The sequence below is a fragment of the Microtus pennsylvanicus genome, chromosome X, assembly GCF_037038515.1.
Source record: "Microtus pennsylvanicus isolate mMicPen1 chromosome X, mMicPen1.hap1, whole genome shotgun sequence".
Lineage (NCBI taxonomy): Eukaryota > Metazoa > Chordata > Mammalia > Rodentia > Cricetidae > Microtus > Microtus pennsylvanicus.
Window position 1 is genome coordinate 70,258,403 of NC_134601.1, and position 20,194 is coordinate 70,278,596.

General features: G+C 35.1%; 1 protein-coding gene across 2 annotated transcripts in view; it reads right to left on the reverse strand.

Annotated features, from left to right (window-relative positions):
• The window catches only part of Pcdh11x (protocadherin 11 X-linked), a 607,940-nt gene that overhangs the window by 325,672 nt on the left and 262,074 nt on the right, over window positions 1-20,194 (reverse strand). For both annotated transcript variants that reach the window (XM_075957257.1, XM_075957256.1), the window contains exon 4: window positions 8,646-8,726. In XM_075957257.1, coding sequence (XP_075813372.1) covers window positions 8,646-8,726 — 81 coding nt within the window. The remainder of the gene's footprint in view (window positions 1-8,645; window positions 8,727-20,194) is intronic.

A 20,194-nucleotide genomic window follows, 5' to 3' on the forward strand; every position in this document is an offset into this window, starting at 1 on the left:
AACCCCAGAAATACTCCTAAATAAATCACACACACACAGAGACACACTCACCACACATATATGTGTGTACAAATATAACTATATATTTATATATAGTTATATATGTTGATTGCTCTTACATGAACATATGCATATATACTTATAAAAAATTAGACAATGAATTTGAAGAGTTTTAATTTCTTTGTGTGTGTGTGTGTGTTTTCGAGACAGGGTCTCTCTGTAGCTTTGGAGCCTGTCCTGGAACTAGGTCTGGTAGACCAGACTGGTCTCAAACTCATAGAAATCCACCTGCCTCTGCCTCCCAAGTTCTGGGATTAAAGGCATGTGCGACCACCACCTGGTGAGTTTTGATTTCTAAAGTAAAATGTTTAGCTTCAAACATTCTATAGGTTTATTGGAAGAAAAAGGTGTAATTGAATATATAATTATCCATTAGCATAATAATACAAATCCACATGTGCGTACATGGGTGTGGTAATATTATCTGTGTTTCACCAATGAGAAAACCAGCACTTTAACCATCGCTTCTCCATTAGCAAAGGTACACAAGGTCAGCCTATTCCAAATTTCTGAGTATGTTGTATTACATCCACCAAAATACAGCTGATCTCAATGAATAGCAAACAAATGAAGAATGGTTTCTGCCAAAATAGAGCATACATTAAATTATGTATTTAGATGTTGACCTGTTATTTCCAAAATTTGAGCATCAATGTTTTGTAGCAGTGTGATTTAAGGTACAGCCAAAATATATTCAGTAGAACCTGGAGAATAATATTTACTTGTTAAATGTGATTAGGTAATTAGATTTTACTTTGTTAATAAAAAAATTACATGACAGTTGAATATAAACTATTGCATTTTAAAAACAATTTAAAGTTTAAAATACAACTTTCAATTTTCAAATAAGAAACTACAGAAAATTAAGAGAGTGATTTGGAATATTTGTTGATAAATTTAAATTCTCTACAACAGAGTAAACAAATGAAGAGGTAATTAACATGGTGTTGTTAGTAGCTTCCTGAACATAGTTCATTCCTGTCTTCTTGATCAAGTTCTATTTCATTTTATTATTCTATAATCTTAAGCAACTTGATATAACTGCGTGGGATATGTTTCACATCCATGGACATAACACTTCGGGTAAGACACCCATATGCAAGTTTCATTTGCTAAAACACTATTCCTCAAGTTCATTTGTTAAAGTTATATGCTTGTTTAGTTTTCCAAATTATCATGATTTACAAAATTTTTCTATAGGCTACTGTTGCATCTTTATAGTATCCATGGTTCAAATAATTATAACTCCCACAAACTTACAATATGTTTCTCTCCCCAAGGAAAACAAAGCTCAGAAATATAGCTTTTTGAATTTCAGGTTTGGGTTTAAAGTAGCACAGAAATATAATTTAAGATCTGATAGGAAAATAAACAAAGCACAGTTTTATTTTCCTTTTTGAGTGAACAAAAGAACAAAAGACACACAACTATTTGTTGAAATTGATAATATATGCTGTTAAAATTAGCAACTTTACTAGAAATATTAGTTATTTTCAGCAACATTGTTATGATATTTTAGAAAATATATTTCATAACAGAAAATAAATTTGAAAGAAACCAAATGATTAGTATCTAATGAAATTTACCTCAAATTTGCATTTCTCGAAACACTAAGGAATACTGGGACAAATGTTTTAAAAGTGTGAATTGGATGACATTTCCCAAAAGCAGGCAAATAATGGTCTAAATCATCAGTAATGGGGACAATGTGAAACCACAGAGTGATATTACTTCAACCCTAAATTTCAATGAAAATGACCACACAAAATACCCAAATTTATGGGACACATGAAAGTAGTGTTAAGAGGAAAGTTCCTAGCACTAACTGCCTACATAAAGAAGCTAGAAAAATCTCACACTAGTGAATTAACAGAACATTTGAAAACTTTTAGAACAAAAAGAAGCAAACTCACCTAAGAGAATTAGATGGAAGGAAATAATCAAATTGAGAGCTGAAATCAGCAAAATAGAAACAAAGAAAACAATACATAGAATCAATGAGACAAAGAGTAGGTTCTTCGAGAAAATCAACCAAACAGACAAACCTTTATCCAAACTAACCGAAAGGCAGAGAGATAATATCCAAATTTACAAAATCAGAAATGAAAAGGGGGACATAACAACATATACGGAGGAAATACAGAGATTCATCAGGTCATATTTTGAAAACCTCTACTCCACAAAATTGGAACATTTAAAGAAAATGGACAACTTTCTGGATAAATATCACTTACAAAAAATTAAATCAAGACCAGATAAACAAATTAAACAGACCTATAACTGCTGAAGAAATAGAAACAGTCATTAAGACCCAGAGCAGTGAGTGCCTGCATACCGGGCAGGCCTCAAGGTCCCCTGCAAGGGAGCCCAGGCACCTTCAGCTTGTGCTGCAGGGTCTCCTGTGCTCCACTGGACCCAGCCCTGCCTGACATGTTCTTCCTTGTGTCCCCGGCTCATTGGGCTACCAGGCGTCCCTGTTTACGTGCTGAGGAGTTCCATCTGGATGGGTGAGTGTGTGCTATCCAGGGCCGGATTGTCCTGGAAGAGAGCACAAACCCCCCTCCCTCAGCTATTTCTGCAGGGCTATCTTTCTTACAAACGACCCAGCCCCCCCCCCCCCAAATGTCCCTCGTTCGAAGCACGGATAAGGAGAATGTGCTACATTTTCACAATGGAGTACTACACAGCAGAAAACAAAATGACATCTTGAATTTTGCAGGCGAATGGATGGAGCTAGGAAACATTATTTTCAGTGAGGTCACAAAAAGACACTTATCACATGTACTCACTGATCGGTGACTTTTAAACATAAAGCAAAGAAAAACAGCCTACAAACACCACAATCCCAGAGAACCTAGACAACAATGATGATCCTAGGAGGCACATACATAGATCTAAAATACATGGGAAGTAGAAAAAGACAAGATCTCCTGAGTAAATTGGGAGCATGGGGACCTTGGAGGAGGGCTGAAGGGGAGAAGCATGGAGGGGAGCAGATAAAAATGTAGAGATCAATAATAAAAATATGTAGGTGGATATTAGTACTGAGATAAAGGAATAGTATAATACATGGCACTGCAAAATAAAATATCTAGTGAGTGTGAGATGCTCTGATTCAGATGGAGGTATGATCTAAATATCTTCATTGTTCTCAAAAGCTCCCATTCCCACAGATACTTGCAATTTTAGCCCAGATATAAAAAACCACCTGAGTTGCAAGCAATATGAGTGCAAATAATATGAGTTGCAAATAATCATGGATAAACAGAGGTAGATATGAGAAAGGAAAGTTAAGTAGGAAGTGAGAAATATATAAATTAGTGCCTAAGGAAGAACAAAGACAAAGAATTAGCAGTGTATTCACTGTGACTACAAAGTAAGTATGCTTTAAAGAATGAGCAGATAAGAACAAAAATATGAGGGACAATAAGAAAGACTGAATGAATTGAATCTTATTTCAACATCAAGTAAGAAATAATTGAAAACTTTTAGAATTAGCATACTCTACACTCATTATAAGATAATCTGTAATCAGCATTGACATGCAGACTGAAATGTATGGTAATCATTTTAGAGTGAACTAGAAAGAGAAGCCTAGAAGAGTCAACATTTCATAAGAGATTTTCAGGTTATTGTGTTTTGCAGCCCTGCTATGAGGAATATGCATATGAACCCTTTTGAGGATCTCATTCTCAAGAATTCTTTAAAGCTAAAGAAAATTAAAACTGACTACAGTGTTTCTTTGTAAAAACTTGGTAAGCTTCCAAATAACAGAAACTCTTCACTTTTCATATAACTTAAGTTATGAAAGAAAGCTTCATATCATTGAACAGAGCATACAACTACAGAAAGTTGAGGAATTATCAGTAAGAAATTGAAGGAGTGGAGAACCAAATTCTAAAAGTATATAAATCCAGACTGCACAGCAAAATAACAGGAAAAAATGTAAACTTTCAGAAGTAACTACTTGCTGAATTTTTCTAACATTGCTTCTCTTTCCTTTGGATACTAACAGTGAATAGACAAATTAAAACCTCTCCTGTAAAATAAAGGACATGGTCAACAAGACAAAATGATAGCCTGCAGAATGGGAAAAGTTCTTCACTAACCCCATATCAGACAGAGGGCTGATCTCCAAAATATACAAAGAAATCAAGAAATTGGTCATCAAAAGAAAAAAAATTACCCAATTAAAAAAATGGAGTACAGACCTAAACAGAGAACTTTCAACAGAGGAATCTAAAATGGCTGAAAGACACTAACAGAAATGCTCAGCATCCTTAGTCATCAGAGAAATGAAAATCAAAACAACTCTGAGATTCCATCTTACACCTGGAAGAATGGCCAAGATCAAAAACACTGATGACAAGTTATGCTGGAGAGGTTGTGGGGAAAAGGGAACACTTCTGCATTGCTGGTGGGAATACAGCTAGTACAACCCCTTTCAATGTCAGTGTGTCAGTTTCTCAAAAAATTAGGGAACAACCTTCCTCAAGACCCAGTAATACCACTTTTGTGTATATTTCCAAAGGATGCTTAATCGTGTCACAAAGGCATGTGCTCAACTATGCCCATAGCAGCATTGTTTGTCATAGCCAGGACCTGGAAATAATGTAAATACCCTTCGACTGAAGAATGTATAAGGACATGTGGTACATTTACACAATGGAGTACTTCACAGCAGAAAAAAATGACATCTTAAGTTTTGCAGGGAAATGGATGGAGCTAGAAAACATTATTTTGAGTGAGGTAACCCAGACCCAGAAAGACAATTATCACATGTACTCATTCATTGGTGGTTTGTAAACATAAAGCAAAGAAAACCAGTCCACAATTCACAATTTCACAGAACCTAGACAATAATGAGGACCCTACGAAAGACATATGTAGATCTAATCTACATTGGGAGTAGAAAAATATAAGATTTTCTGAGTAAACTGGGAAGATGGGGACCTTGGGAGAGGGTTGAAGGGGAGGGGAGAGGTAAGGAGGGGAGCAGAGAAAAATGTAGAGCTCAATAAAATAATAAAAAATATAAAAAGTAAAATAAAGAACTCTCAAAATGATTGACTCAATATTAAGAATGAGTTATTTGCCAGAACATGATATGAAATATGTTCACATCACTCAGAAGAACTTCTTGCCTATGTGCCTTATTTAAAACCAGATAAAATTATGCCATACAATTAATTCTAGAAATCAACAAATGCTCTAATCAGTAACATGTTTAATAGACATATAATAGAGATTTTGAAAAACTACTGTTTTGTCTTATATTTGTTATATAGCTATAGATTACTTTAACTATTAACAATGTGACATATATATATATATATATATATATATATATATATATATATATATATAGTTTATTAGTACATGTATGAGCAAAACAGTGATACGTTCTTGAAGAGAAAAATAAATTTTTATATTCTCTCTCACTCCTCATTCACTCTCATATATATATATATATATGTGTGTGTGTGTGTGTGTGTAAATATATCACTCTCATATATATATATATGTATATATATATATATAATTTTGTGTGTATATATACATATGTGTGTGTTAAACTTAAAAATTACATGAAATAACTATCCCAAATTTATGTGTCAAAACAAGTTTAAATAATCTGTCCTTTTTCCCAGCTCTCAAGTGCCATTATTGGGAGATCCTAACAAGAGCTTTACTGTACAAAGAACTAAATATGATGAATGCTTTTAGAACTGTATAACTGCTTATTCATTTTCTTCTCTACAGAATACTTTTCAGCAAATAGAATCCCTATTTTCTGTTTTTGTTCTAAATTGATATTTCCTCTTGTGCATGCTAATGTTCCCTGTCACCCTCCTTCTTTTCAGAATCATGCTTTTATGATATTGATGTCCTTCATATGGATTCTTGGTGTTTATTATTTTCTCAAGTGAACTCCATTTAACTTCCAATGTGGTATTCTTGGGATTAAACATGATAAATGAACTAACAATAATAATAATAATAATAATGAGCTTATATTACCTTGATTTCAGTATGATTAACAAGGTTACCTCTATGACTGAAAACAGAATTTATTTCACTTGGATGTAAGGCATAGCAAGAAGACTCATGCGCAGGCTGATGAGTCATAATTCCAAATTCTATATAAACAAATGATTCATTAATTTTCATCTTATATATGAAAACTGCAAATCTATGTTTTATTCATTTAAATTATGACTATATTGAATGATATGTAAAGCCTATATTTATTTTTGAAAGTCTAATTACAAGGAGATGTAGAGATGTGAATATCACAGTTACCATCATCTTTTCAAAATTGAGTGCCAATATTCTGTGGTTAAAGATTTATAAAGAGATGATTCCCATCTAATGACCTCTGCATTTGACTGCTATGGAAACTCATAAGCCTTTTAGCTCTAGATATGGAACCCATCTGTTATGTTACTGAAATTTACTAACAGGCTATGGAAATCTTGGAACCTCTCATCAAACTTAGGATATATGTTTACTTAAGGGCTGTCCATCCTGATTATAGTCATAAAATTTGGTTCAGTGGGTAGACATGGGCCTCAAGATTCCATTTATGCATTAATTTCCTTATCTGACATTTGTAGCTATGAAATGTTAGGTAATATTATTTAATTTTTCCCAGTTCTCATCTGGAAAAAAATATGTCTATGGTTCAAATACAATTTTACAAGAATAAATCATCAAATGGAAAGGAGTTATTAAGATTTAGAGTAATTTCTTTAACAATCACTTATAACAACATTTATTAAGGAAAACATTTAATTATTAATACTATCAAAGGCTATGTATTGTGGCCAAAGTTTATGAATCTGCTTGGACAGTTAAATAGATGTTTTCTAAAACACTAAAAAGAAAATCTACTTACAAATAATGTGGGTAACATTAAAACACCCTGATTTATCATAAAATAAAGCTTCCCCTTGTGTAAAGAATAACACACTAATTTGTTTGGTATTCAAGTGCTTGTACAAAATAGCTCTAGAAGATAAAAAACAATTCTCAAATGTTCCCATTCTGGTCTCAAATCTTTCTATGGCAATAGTTTACTTATATTTTCACAAAACACATACTTTTCTCTAAGATATCACAAAAGTACACTGTAATGGTATTTTACTTTTATTTTGATAAATAAATCTGACCTGAAGACCAGAGGCAAAGCTAAAGCCACTAGAGGTTAGGCAATGGTGACACACACTTTTAATCTCAGAATTTGGGAGACAGAGGTAGATGGATCTCTGTAAGTTCAACATTACCCTGGGCTACACAAGACCAATGCAGAAACAAATTAAGGTAGCTGTGCCTACACCTTTAATCTCAGAACTAGGGAGTCACACCTTTAATCCTAGCACTAGAGAGAATATAAAAGGCGAGGAGAGAGAGATTAATTGCTTAGTTTATGGTCACCCAGCATAGGGAAAGGTTCAATTTCCTAGTCACTTTGCTGGTTTGTTTTTTGGTTTTCAAGTTGAACCCCAAATTCTGTCTCTGAGTTTTTATTATTTGTGATACAGTACACCCTAAGTCTTTAGCCAATTAAGTAGGTGCTTTGAACTTTGAGAAAACAAAGCAAAATACAATAGAAAGAATTAACATATTTACAATTTCATTTTCAGCACTGGAGCTCAACTTGAAAATACCTAAAGAAACATGAAAAATCACATATATGAAAAACACTAATTCCTCATGCTCTTATAAAATCATTGAAGATAATGAGGATCAAAAAAATCTATCTTTTTAGTATAAAGCTTGTCAAACTGGGTATATTGAATGAAAAGATGGATAGAGGTTATTTTAGAATCATGACCTATTTACATTCTCCGATTCCTATTTTTGCTAATCTCTAAAAAGTCATCTCTCAAGAGGACATTTTTCAAAGAAATCTAATTATCTGAATCTTTTTCCATAAAATTTTATTGACTACACTAGTATATTAGAAGACTTTAACGTCTCTATTAATTTACACACAATACATGAACTCTCTTGAGAAATTTGCCTTAAGATCTTTAACATATGTAACAAAACCAACTTGCTTATTACTGAAGTTCTATCACTTATCTTCCCACCGCTTGTTTTATTTACCATGGAGCTCAGAGGAACTTTTTTCCTCTTTGGTTTCTGGTTTTGGTATTCTTACAGTTTTCTTAAAATACAGTATAATTTTGAAATTACATACACCTCCCTCATTCCTTTCTTATCTATGGACAGAGTTTAAACTTGAAACATGTTATCATTCCTTGAATTTTCATATATTACACGCTATAGAAGAACAAGTTTATGTGTCATTCTATCTGTATACTGTTAGTGTGTTTTAATAGACCCAAATATTATAACTTGGAAGGGAAGTTTGAACTTGTCTTGCAAAATGTAAAAGTAGGAAATATTAAAGCATATTGTTTTGATACCTGTGAAAAGAAGAGCAAGTTTATGTGTCAGTCTATCTGTATACTGTTAGTATGTTTTAATAAACCCAAATATTATATCCTTGAAGGGAAGTTTGAACTTGTCTTGCAAAAGATAACAGTAGGAAATATTAAAGCATATTGTTTTGATACCTGTGGATGAGGATGAGTCCAGATTTCCACAGTTGTTGCCTCTTTCATTGGGGTGCGAGATCGTACCATCTCCTTTATTGTCTTTGTAAAGGAAGAAAAAGAATATTTTAAAGTACTCATTCAACATAAAAAAATACACGTACATACACACAACACACACAATCATTGTGTGCAGGGAAATAAGAAAATTATCTCTTTTTAGAAAAAAAATATTTTATGTAACTAATGAGTTATTATGTGTTAAAGTATGCTGAATCTTCCAGGTCCTAAAAAAAATATGAAACAGAAAACACTTTTCTTTCTCAGAGTTTATATTTAAATATAGTATAGTTATTTATTATATTATCAGCATAGAAACAAATACTTGAGAACTTAATATGCTTAAGTCAAAATTTAAGTTAGGGAGAATTTCAATGTAATATTTCTATAACTCAATGACTAAACGATTTATGTTTACTGTTTTCACCATTGTCTAAAATAAAATCTGTCCTGTGTGTGCTATAAAACTGTATATCTGCCTTGTGTTTTATAAAGGCATTCAATATACTCAATGAACTGCAAAAGGATTTATGAACCAATAGACAAATCCTAATCTACTATGACTAAACAGAGATCAACATCAGAAAAGATGGAAGTTCTGTAATTCATTTAATTTGTTTTTCTCATATTACAAAGTATATATTCTGTCTATAAAACATTAAATGCGGCTGAGGAGTTCCATCTGGAAGGGTGAGTGTGTGCTACCCAGGGGCTGCCTGCCCCAGAAGAGAGCACAACCCCCCCTCCCCCAGCTACTGCTGCAGGGTTATCTTTCCTACACAGGACCTAGCCCCCCAGCCCCCCTCCCAAGCTTGCCCTACTGTCTTCTAGGTCCTTTACTCAAGAACAGTTTCCTGCTCCTAAACTAAGGCTACCCACCCAGAGCAGTGAGCGCCTGCCTACCTACTGGGCAGACCTCAAGGACCCCCCACCCAAGGGAGCACAGGCACCTCCAGCTTGTGCTGCAGGGTCTCCTGTGTTCCACTTGACCCTGCCCTGGCCCCCACTTTCTCTCTTTTGTCTGCAGCTCATTGGGCTACCAGCCTTCCCTATTTCAATGCTGAGGAGTTCCATCTGGACAGGTGAGTGTGTGCTATACAGGGGTGGATATCCCGGAAGAGAGCACAAAACTCCCTCCCGCAGCTCCTGCTGCAGGACTGTCTTTCTTACACACGACCTAGCCTCTCCTCCTAATCCCCCCCTCCGCACAAGCCTGCCTTGTCTGCAAGGGCCTTTGCTCAGGAACAGTTTCCTGCTCCTACACTAAGGCTACCCACCCAGAACGGTGGGTACCTGCCTGTCAGTCAGGCCTCAAGGTCCCCTCAAGGGAGCCGGGTACCTTCAGCTTGTGCTGCAGGGTCTCCTGTGTTCTACTCAACCCCGCCTTGCTCCTCCCCCCAAGTTCGCCCTTTTGTCCACAGGTCATTGGGCTACCAGACATCCCTATTTAAGTGCTGAGGAGTTCCATCTGGATGGGAATGGTTCCTGCTTCTACACTGAGGAGATCCACACAGAGAGTCAGTCACAGCAAAGACTGGACCAAGACACCAGGTCTCTCCTGGCTCCATTTGAAGGAAGAGATGGGCAGGCGCCAATGCAAGAATTCCTGCCACAACCTGAAAGGAAACATGACATCACCAGAATCCAGGGATCCCGATAAAAGAACTGAACACCCTACTCCAGAAGAAATAGAAGATATTGACTCTAAACTGAACTATATGAAAATAATAGAGGACCTTAAACAGGAGGTGAAAAACTTCTATAAAGAAATAGAGATGACAAAAAAAGGGAGAAGAAAGGAATAAATCTCTCAAAGATACCCATGAAAACAAAGAGAAACAAGAAAAAACAATCAAACAGGTAAGGGAAACTACTCAAGACTTGAAGAATTAAATGGAAGTAATGAAGAAAACACAAACCAAGGAAGGATGGAGATGGAAAATCTGGGTAAACTAACAGGAACTACAGAGACAAGTATTACCAACAGATTACAAGAGATAGAAGAAAGAATGTCAAAAAATGAAGATGCCATAGAGAAAATAACACATTGATCAAAGAAAACAGCAAAACCAACAAATTCTCATCACAAAACATTCAGGAAATCTGGGACACAAAAAAAAAAAAAAAGACCAAACAAACCCACCCAAGCTTTCGTTCACTATAAATGGAGAAAACAAAATTTTACAGGATAAAAAAAATTAAACACTACTTAGCCAAAAATCCAGCCTTACAGAAAGTAATAGAAGGAAAATCACATACCAAGGAGTCCAACAATGCCCACAATAGCTCAGACATCTAATGACCCTTTACCAGCACAACTCGAAGAAGGAAAACACACAAATTCTACTACCAAAAAAAGAAAAAAATGACTGGAGTTAAACACTGGTCATTAATATCACTTAATATCAATGGACTCAACTCACCTAGAAAAAGGCACAGGCTAAGAGATTGGATACGAAAACAGGATCCAACATTCTGCTGTTTACAAGAAACACACCTCAACCACAAAGACAGACATCTACTTAGAGTAAAGGGCTGGGAAAAGGTTTTCAAGCAAATGGACCTAAGAAACAAGCAGGTGCGGCCATACTATATTCTAACAAAATTGACTTCAAACTAAAATCAATCAGAAGAAATGGAGAGGGACATTTTGTACTCATAAGAGGAACAATTCATCAGGATGAAGTCTCAATCCTGAATATCTATGCCCCTAATATAAAAGCACCCACATATGTAAAAGAAACATTACTAAAACTCAAGGCATTCATCAAACCCTACACACTAATAGTGGGAGACTTCAACACTCCTCTCTCACCAATGGACAGGTCAATCAGACAGAAACCTAACAGAGAACTAAAAGGATTAAGGGAAGTAATGAATCAAATGGACTTAACAGACATCTATAGAACATTCCACCCAAATAGGAAAGAATATACCTTCTTCTCTGCAGCTCATGGAACCTTCTCAAATATTGACAACATACTCGGTAACAAAGCAAACTTCCATAGTTACAAAAAAATATTAGTAACCACCTGTGTCTTATTGGATAACCATGGCTTAAGGTTAAAATTCAACAACAATTCTACCCCCAGAATGCATACAAATTCATGGAAACTGGACAGTCAACTACTGAACCACACCTGGATCAAGGAAGAAATAAAGAAAGAAATTAAAGTCTTCCTTGAATTCAATGAAAATAGAGACTCAACATACTCAAACCTATGGGACACTATGAAAGCAGTGCTAAGAGGAAATTTCATAGCACTAAGTGCTCACTTAAAGAAAATGGAGAAAGCATACATTGGAGACCTAACAGCCCACCTGAAAGCTCTAGAAAAAAAGAAGCAGACTCACCTAGGAGGAGTAGAAGACGAGAAATAATCAAACTAAACGCTGAAATCAACAAAATAGAAACACAGAAAATCCAAAGAATCAAGAAATCAAAAAGCTGGTTCTTGGAGAAAATCAACAAGATTGATAAACCCCTATCCAAACTAATCAAATGGCAGAGAGAGAATACGCAAATTAACAAGATCAGAAATGAAAAGGGGGACATAAACACAGACAGAGAGGAAATTCAGAGAATCATTATACCTTACTACAAAAGCCTATATGCCACAAAATTGGAAAATGTTAAAGAAATGGACACTTTTTTTTTAGATAAGTACCATATACCAAAGTTAGACCAGGACCAGGTGAACAATCTAAATAGACCTGTTAGTCGCAAAGAATTAGAAGTTGTTATAAAAAACGTCCCTACCAAAAAAGCCCAGGTCCAGACGGTTTCAATGCAGAATTCTACCAGAACGTCCGAGAAGACCTAATACCTATACTCCTTAATGTATTTCACAATGTAGAAACAGAAAAGTCATTGCCCAATTCCTTCTATGAAGCTACAGTTACCCTGATACCAAAACCACACAAAAACTCAACCAAGAAAGAGAATTACAGGCCAATCTCACTCATGAATATGGATGCGAAAATCCTCAATAAAATACTTGCAAACCGAATCCAAAAGCACATCAGAAAAATTATCCATTATGATCAAGTAGGCTTCATCCCAGGGATGCAGGGCTGGTTCAACATACGAAAATCTATCAATGTATTCCACCATATAAATAAACTGAAAGAAAAAACCATATGATCATTTCATTAGATGCTGAAAAAATATTTGACAAATTTCAACATCCCTTTATGATAAAGGTCTTAGAGAGATTAGGGATACAACAGTCATACATAACTATAATAAAAGCTATTTATAGCAAGCCAACAGCTAACATCAAATTAAATGGAGAGAAACTCAAAGCCATCACACTAAAATCAGGAACACAACAAGGCTGTCCACTCTCTTCATACCTCTTCAATATAGTGCTTGAAGTTCTAGCAATATCAATAAGACAACATAAGGGGATCAACGGGATTCGAATTGGTAAGGAAGAAGTTAAACTTTAATTATTAGCAGGTGATATGATAGTGTACATAAGAGACCCCAAAAACTTCAGCAAAGAACTCCTACAGCTGATAAACACCTTTAGTAGTTTGGCTGGATAAAAGATCAACTCCAAAAAATCAATAAGGAAGCAGAGAAGAAAATCCGAGAAGCATCATCTTTCATGATAGCCACAAATAGCATAAAATATCTTGGGGTAACTCTAACCAAGGAAGTGAAGGATCTATTTGACAACATCTTTAAGTCTTTGAAGAAAGAAATAGAGGATGATACCAGAAAATGGAAGGATCTCCCTTGCTCTTGGATTGGGAGGATCAACATAGTAAAAATGGCAATTCTAACAAAGGCAATTTATAGATTCAATGCAATCCTCATCAAGGTCCCATCAAAATTATCACAGATCTTGAGAGGAAAATAATAAATTTTATATGGAAAAACAAAAAACCCAGAATAGCCAAAACAATCTTATAAAATAAAGGAACTTCTCGAGGTGTTACCATCCCTGGCTTCAAACTCTATTACAGAGCTACAGTATTGAAAACTGCATGGTATTGGCATAAAAACAGAAAAGTCCACCAATGGAATCAAATAGAAGATCCGGATTTGAACTCTCAATCCTTTGAACACCTGATTTTCGATAAAGGAGCTGAAAGTTTACAATAGAAGAAAGAAAGCATCTACAACAAATGGTGCTGGCATAACTGGATGTCAACCTGTAGAAAAATGATAATAGATCCATATATATCACCATGCACAAAACTCAAGTCTAAATGGATCAAAGACCTCAATATCAATTTGAACACAATGAACCTGATAGAAGAGAAAGTGAGAAGTACTCTACAACATATGGGCACAGGAGATCACTTCCTATATACAATCCCAGAAGCACAGACACTAAGGGCAACATTGAATAAATGAGACCTCCTGAAACTGAGAATCTTCTGTAAAGCAAAGGACACTGTCACTAAGACAAAAAGGCAACCCACTGACTGGTAGAATACCTTCACCAACACTGCAATAGACAAAGGTCTGATCTCCAAAATATATAAAGAACTCAAGAAACTAGACTTTAAAATGCTAATTAACCCAATTAAAATTGGGTCACTGAACTGAACAGAGAATTCTCAACCGAAGAAGTTCAAATGGCCAAAAGACACTTAAGGTCATGCTCAACCTCCTTAGCGATCAGGGAAATGAAAATCAAAACAACTTTGAGATACCATCTTATACTTGTCAGAATGGCTAAAATCAAAAACACCAATGATAGCCTTTGCTGGAGAGATTGTGGAGTAAGGGGTACACTCATCCATTGCTGGTGGGAATGCAAACTTGTGCAACCAATTTGGAGATCAGTCTGGCGATTTTTCAGGAAATTCAGGATCAACCTACCCCTGGACCCAGCAATACCACTCTTGGGAACATACCCAAGAGATGCTCTATCATATGACAAAACTTTGTTCATAGCAGCATTATTTGTAATAGCCAGAGCCTGGAAACAACCTAGATGCCCTTCAATGAAAGAATGGATGAAGAAAGTATGGAATATATACACATTAGAGTACTACGCTGCGGTAAAAAAACAATGACTCCTCGAATTTTGCATGCAAGTGGATGGAAATAGAAAACACTATACTGAGTGAAGTATCCCAGACCCAAAAAGATGAACATGGGATGTACTCACTCATAATTGTTTTCTAGACATAAATAAGGTTCACGGAGACTACAATTGGTGAACCTAAAGAAGCTAAGTAAGAAGGTGAACTCAAGGAAAAACTTATAGTTATCCTCTTGGCTATGGGAAGTAGACAAAATTGCCGGGGAGAAAATTGAGATCTTGGGGGTGGGGTGGGATGGGGGTAAGGAGAGACGGGGAGAGAAAAGGGAGAAGGGAAGGAGGGGGGAACTTGGTTAAACAGGATGATTGGGATAAAGGAAGGTTGGATAGGGGAGCACAGAAGCACAATTCTTAGTTAAGGGAGCCACCTTAGGGTTGGCAAGAGACTTAACCCTAGAGTGGCTCCCAGGAGCCCATGGTAATGTCCCCAGTTAGTCCCTTGGGCAGCTGAGGATAGGGAACCTGAAATGACGCCATCCTATAGCAGTACTGATAAATATCTTGCATATCACCATAGAACCTTCATCTGGTGATGGATGGAGATAGAGACAGAGACCCACACTTGAGTACTGGGCTGAGCTCCCAAGGTCCCAATGAGGAGCGGAAGGAGGGAGAATATGAGCAAGGAAGTCAGGACCATGAGGGGTGCACCCACCCACTGAGACAATGGGGCTGATCTATTGGGAGCTCACCAAGGCCAGCTGGACTGTGACTGAAAAAGCATGGGATAAAACCGGACTCTCTGAACATGGCCAACAATGAAGGATGATGAGAAGCCAAGGACAATGGCACTGGGTTTTGACCCTACTTCATGTTCTGGCTTTGTGGGAGCCTAGCCAGTTTGGATGTTCACCTTCCTAGACATGGACAGAGGGGGGCGGACCTTGGACTTTCCACAGGGCAGGGAACCCTGACTGCTCTATGGACTGGAGAGGGAGGGGGAGAGGAGTTTGTGGCAGGAGGAGAAGGGTGGGACGAGGGGGAGGGAAATGGGAGGCTGGGAGGTGGCGGATACTTTTTTTTTCTTTTTCTCAATAAAAAAAGATGTTAAATAATATTAGCAGTTATCACTGATGAATGATAGAATATATATATATATATATATATGCATGCATATATATGGCATGAAGGAATTCATTTAATGAAGAGAATATAGTGAAAATATATGATATTCAAAGTGTAGTTAGTTTTTATACTTCAAGCACTTTGAAGAACATTATAATCTATCATTTATAATTGAAACAGTAGAATCAATGCTGAGCATCATTCATTGTTGTAAACTAAATCAACATGATTTGTAAATTCGGTCAAATTTGCAGGTTGAATAGCCTGACTCATTATAACAAACAAGGATTTGGATGTATAAACAATTACAAAGTTTTATATATGTATTTTGACCTTGATGCTGTGACCACAATTCTACTGAACAAGACAAAAATCACTCATTATTACTACAAAACAATGAATCACAGAACAAAATGAATTTTTCTATAGACCTGACATTTCTTAATAAATCAAACTACAAGTACAAGGTAAAACAGTGCTTTTATTTGAAACTTTAACTGCAGTAAAGGCATTTTGACAAGTAAAATACTTCAAATCACAAGTCTTGTCAAATTCATTTATAGACTACAGTGTTGTCAAAAATTTAAAACACAAAGAAAAATCTCCATTGCCACACAAATTTCAAGTGAGTTATGACAAATATTCAAGTAAGGACATTTACATAACCTGTAATTGCAAAAATTTAATCTTCAATCAAATGATAAGTTAAGTGGAAGAATCAAGAAAATAACCTAATTTGTTTTCTTCACATGCTATCTAAAGTACTAAAATCATTAATATATATTGACGTTGAAGCTTGACTCTAGTTATCTATGCAGGAAAACACTTTGGAGTATAAAACATGTTCATTCACTGCCTGGTTCACAATGAAATTTTACTATATTGACATTGTTTGTATGCCACCAGTACAAGTTTTGGTGGAGATTTGTTTTCTCTTTTATCATATAAATATGTTCACTCCTTTAAAGGAAAATATCACAGAATCATCAACTATGGACAGGAGAAGAAATTCTGTAACTCTAGGCAAGTATGGAAGTTAAGAAAGAATGATAGCGTTTAGCTGCAGAGGAAGGTGAAGAGCATTTTGTTTGCTATGATTTTCAGAGAAGGCAATATATTCCAATTTAGAAGAGAAAACATTGTTTTCAAGGTAATTATAATGCCAGGGATGTACCAGAATTGTTGGACAGATGTATTCAAAAAAGAACTAAGTATGTACTTAAGTTGTACCTGCAAAATAGGCCAGAACCATTATACATGAACTAAACTTGTAACATTTTCATATCCCTAAACAATCAGTTGTAGTTAAAGATTCTCTCTATATCTATGCTCAGGAATCACATTTAATTAAAAAAAAATACCTTTGAGTTTTGTATGCATATTTAAAAGATCTAATTTTAAAAAATCTGCAAATTTTAAGTAGATAAATTCATGTCTGGGCAGCAAACTCTTAAATACAAAATGCTAAATTAAAATGTCCATTGAATTAAGTAAAGATGACATATTTAGGGTTTAAATACTTAAAGCAAAATGTGCAAGTATATCTTGTCCAGTTAACTTTGGTAATTATTATATATCATACTCTATTGTTTAAGAATCAGGAAAAAAATATTGAAAACATTTGTGAAAACATACTAATGAGGAAATCGAGTAAGACTCACATACTTGCAAGTGTTCTGTTGCTACTCTTTTCCCTCTCAGTGAAGGCTCTCAGTTATAAGAATGATGAAAGCATGTCACAGAACAGCTTTAAAAAAACCTTTCAAATTTTGATGTAATGCAAATAAGACAAACAACAATTATTGAAAACTATAGTACTTAAATACATTAGATTCTTTAAGAAAACTAAATATGTTTGATTCATGACACCTGAAAAATAAAACACCAATCTGCCTTTCTTGTTCTTTATATGTACCATGTACTGTATCTGTCCTTTTATGGAATTAAGTGTCAAACTGTCAAGAAAAGATTAATGATTGAAATAATCACAGTCTTCGTTGATTTAAGCCTCATTTTAATTGAGTTCACAAGAAGACAGCATTCAGTTTCAGTGATCTTAAAACATTTTTTAAAAAGTGTTTTTGGCATTATTCTTAATAATAAAGATGAAATTTAAAAGGGAAAGATGGGAGGACATTGAATATTATTAGTACTCCTGGATTAGAGATCTCTAGTTTTTACTTTAAACATTGAAAAAAAATCTGATATTGTGCAAAACTGAATTAGTTTTCTTAATCATGAATCACTGGTTCAGCAATGCCTCTTTATCTAAAGAAACAGAAAAACATGAAAATATGTGGTAGAACTATAATGTCTCATTTTAAATTCTAAACTTTCAAGACAGAAAAATTGGTTTAGAGCTTTCTTATTGCTGTTTAAATGAGATGCACTACCTCATCATTCTCAGGCTTCTACTTGGCCTTAGGTTGGTAGCTTTTGGGGGAGGATTAGAAAAGCGGTCTTGCTGGAAGCATTACAATGGGGGAATGATTTGAGGTCTCAAAATCACTCCCCCTCTTTAGAGATGGCTCACAACCATCTCTAATTCCAGTTCCAGTTCATCCAAACTCCCCTTCTGACTTTTATAATACACTTAGGCGCGCACACACACACACACACACACAAAAAAAGTTGATTATGCATTTCTTAAAAGTAAAATGAAAAATCTTCTTTGGAATATAGAGATCCAAAAGAAATGTATTAAAATTTAATGAGTAATTGTGATGAATTCTGAATGTTCTGCACAAAACAAACAGCTGTTTTGAACTTGTCTTCAAGAGTAATAAAGTCATCTGTTAGAAAAAAGACAGACAATCTAAGATGACTTAATTAGAACTTATCTAAGTGTGGGCATGCACATGTGTGTGTTTGTGTGTATGTTTGTGTGCATGCAATGTGTGTGTGTGTGTGTGTGTGTGTGTGTGAGTGAGTGTCTATGCTATTAGAGAAGGAGGAATTTTATAAAAAGGTTGTGAATTGACACTGAGGAAGCTCAGAAGTTTAACAAAATCTACGATTTTCGAGATAGTTTAATACCAGATTGTAAAATTTGAAACTAATCTTCACTTAACAGTTTTAATGGTTGTATTCCTCTTCAAAAGCCTCTGCTCTTATGCTAGGATGATTCTACAAAATTATAGATCAGGGTTTCAAGAACATATTCTATGAACAGTCTCCTTAAGTCTCAGCTAAACTGACTGAGAAGATTACATGTTATTACGATGTAGCACAGCAGGATTTTCCCCCAGCAAACATAATGATGTGAAAAAAGATAAAGTTATCACTCCTTTCAAAGAGGTCATTCATACAATCACAGAAGAACAACGCATTTCACAAAGATTATCTAAAGATGCTGAAAGGTTCACATTGTAAAGCCTCTTTCTTAATGTTTCTCTAAGGGACTCTGATCCCGACAAACCTCCAGAACTACCCAGTGATCATGCTTCTCAATGAGGACACATGGAGAAGTAAGAAAAGGGGTTCTTTTTGAAATATCAAAATGAACAATATTCTTACGGCAAGGCACAAAAGGCACTTCTCAACCATGAATATTTGATAAAGGAATATTAAAGTTATATAACATCTATGGTTTTACCCTTTCAATACTTACATACTAGGTATAAAGAAGTCTCATTAGATTTCTTATCATAAAAACAACTCTCATGAGAAGTTGCTGTTCTGAAAGTTATTTGATTTATTCAAAGATGTTTTTAGGATTGAATTTTTAACTTCCTTATTATTTGGGAAATTCATATTATATGCATTTAATATTTGCCCATGGACTTTACTCCCATGCCCTTCCCTCAAAATTCCTCCTCATTTCCCAAACCACATTTCCCTCCCAACTTTGTTTTACTTTTAATAAAATCCACTTTGTCTGCTTAGTTTAGTCTGTAGGTTGATGTATGTACGACTATCTGCTAGAACATGGGGAATGACTCAGGGGCTACATCCCTGAAGAGAACTGACTTATATTAAATTATTGACAATGTAGGCTGTACAATATAAAATCTTCATTGTTACTATGATAATTTTGTAAGTACATGCAGATAGCTAAATATATTATTATACAAATTATAAAATAAATATCCTACTTCTCTATCTTAAAGATACTTCATAATATTGTTTTCTAAGGCTATGGAAGCTTCAGTGCAAGAAAAACCATCTGTATTCTTATCTGGCTGTGAACTCTATGAACGATAACAATTCTCCTGGCAAGATTCATCAACTTGTGAAATTGTGATAAAATATTATTGTGGCACCTAATCACTCTTTGCTAAGGTTTGAGGATGGCTCCATTGAAGAGAAATGGTGCTTGGTACTATAAGGCAATCAAATACACATGGTTAAGCAGAACTTATGTCGTAGAGGGAAAATTAC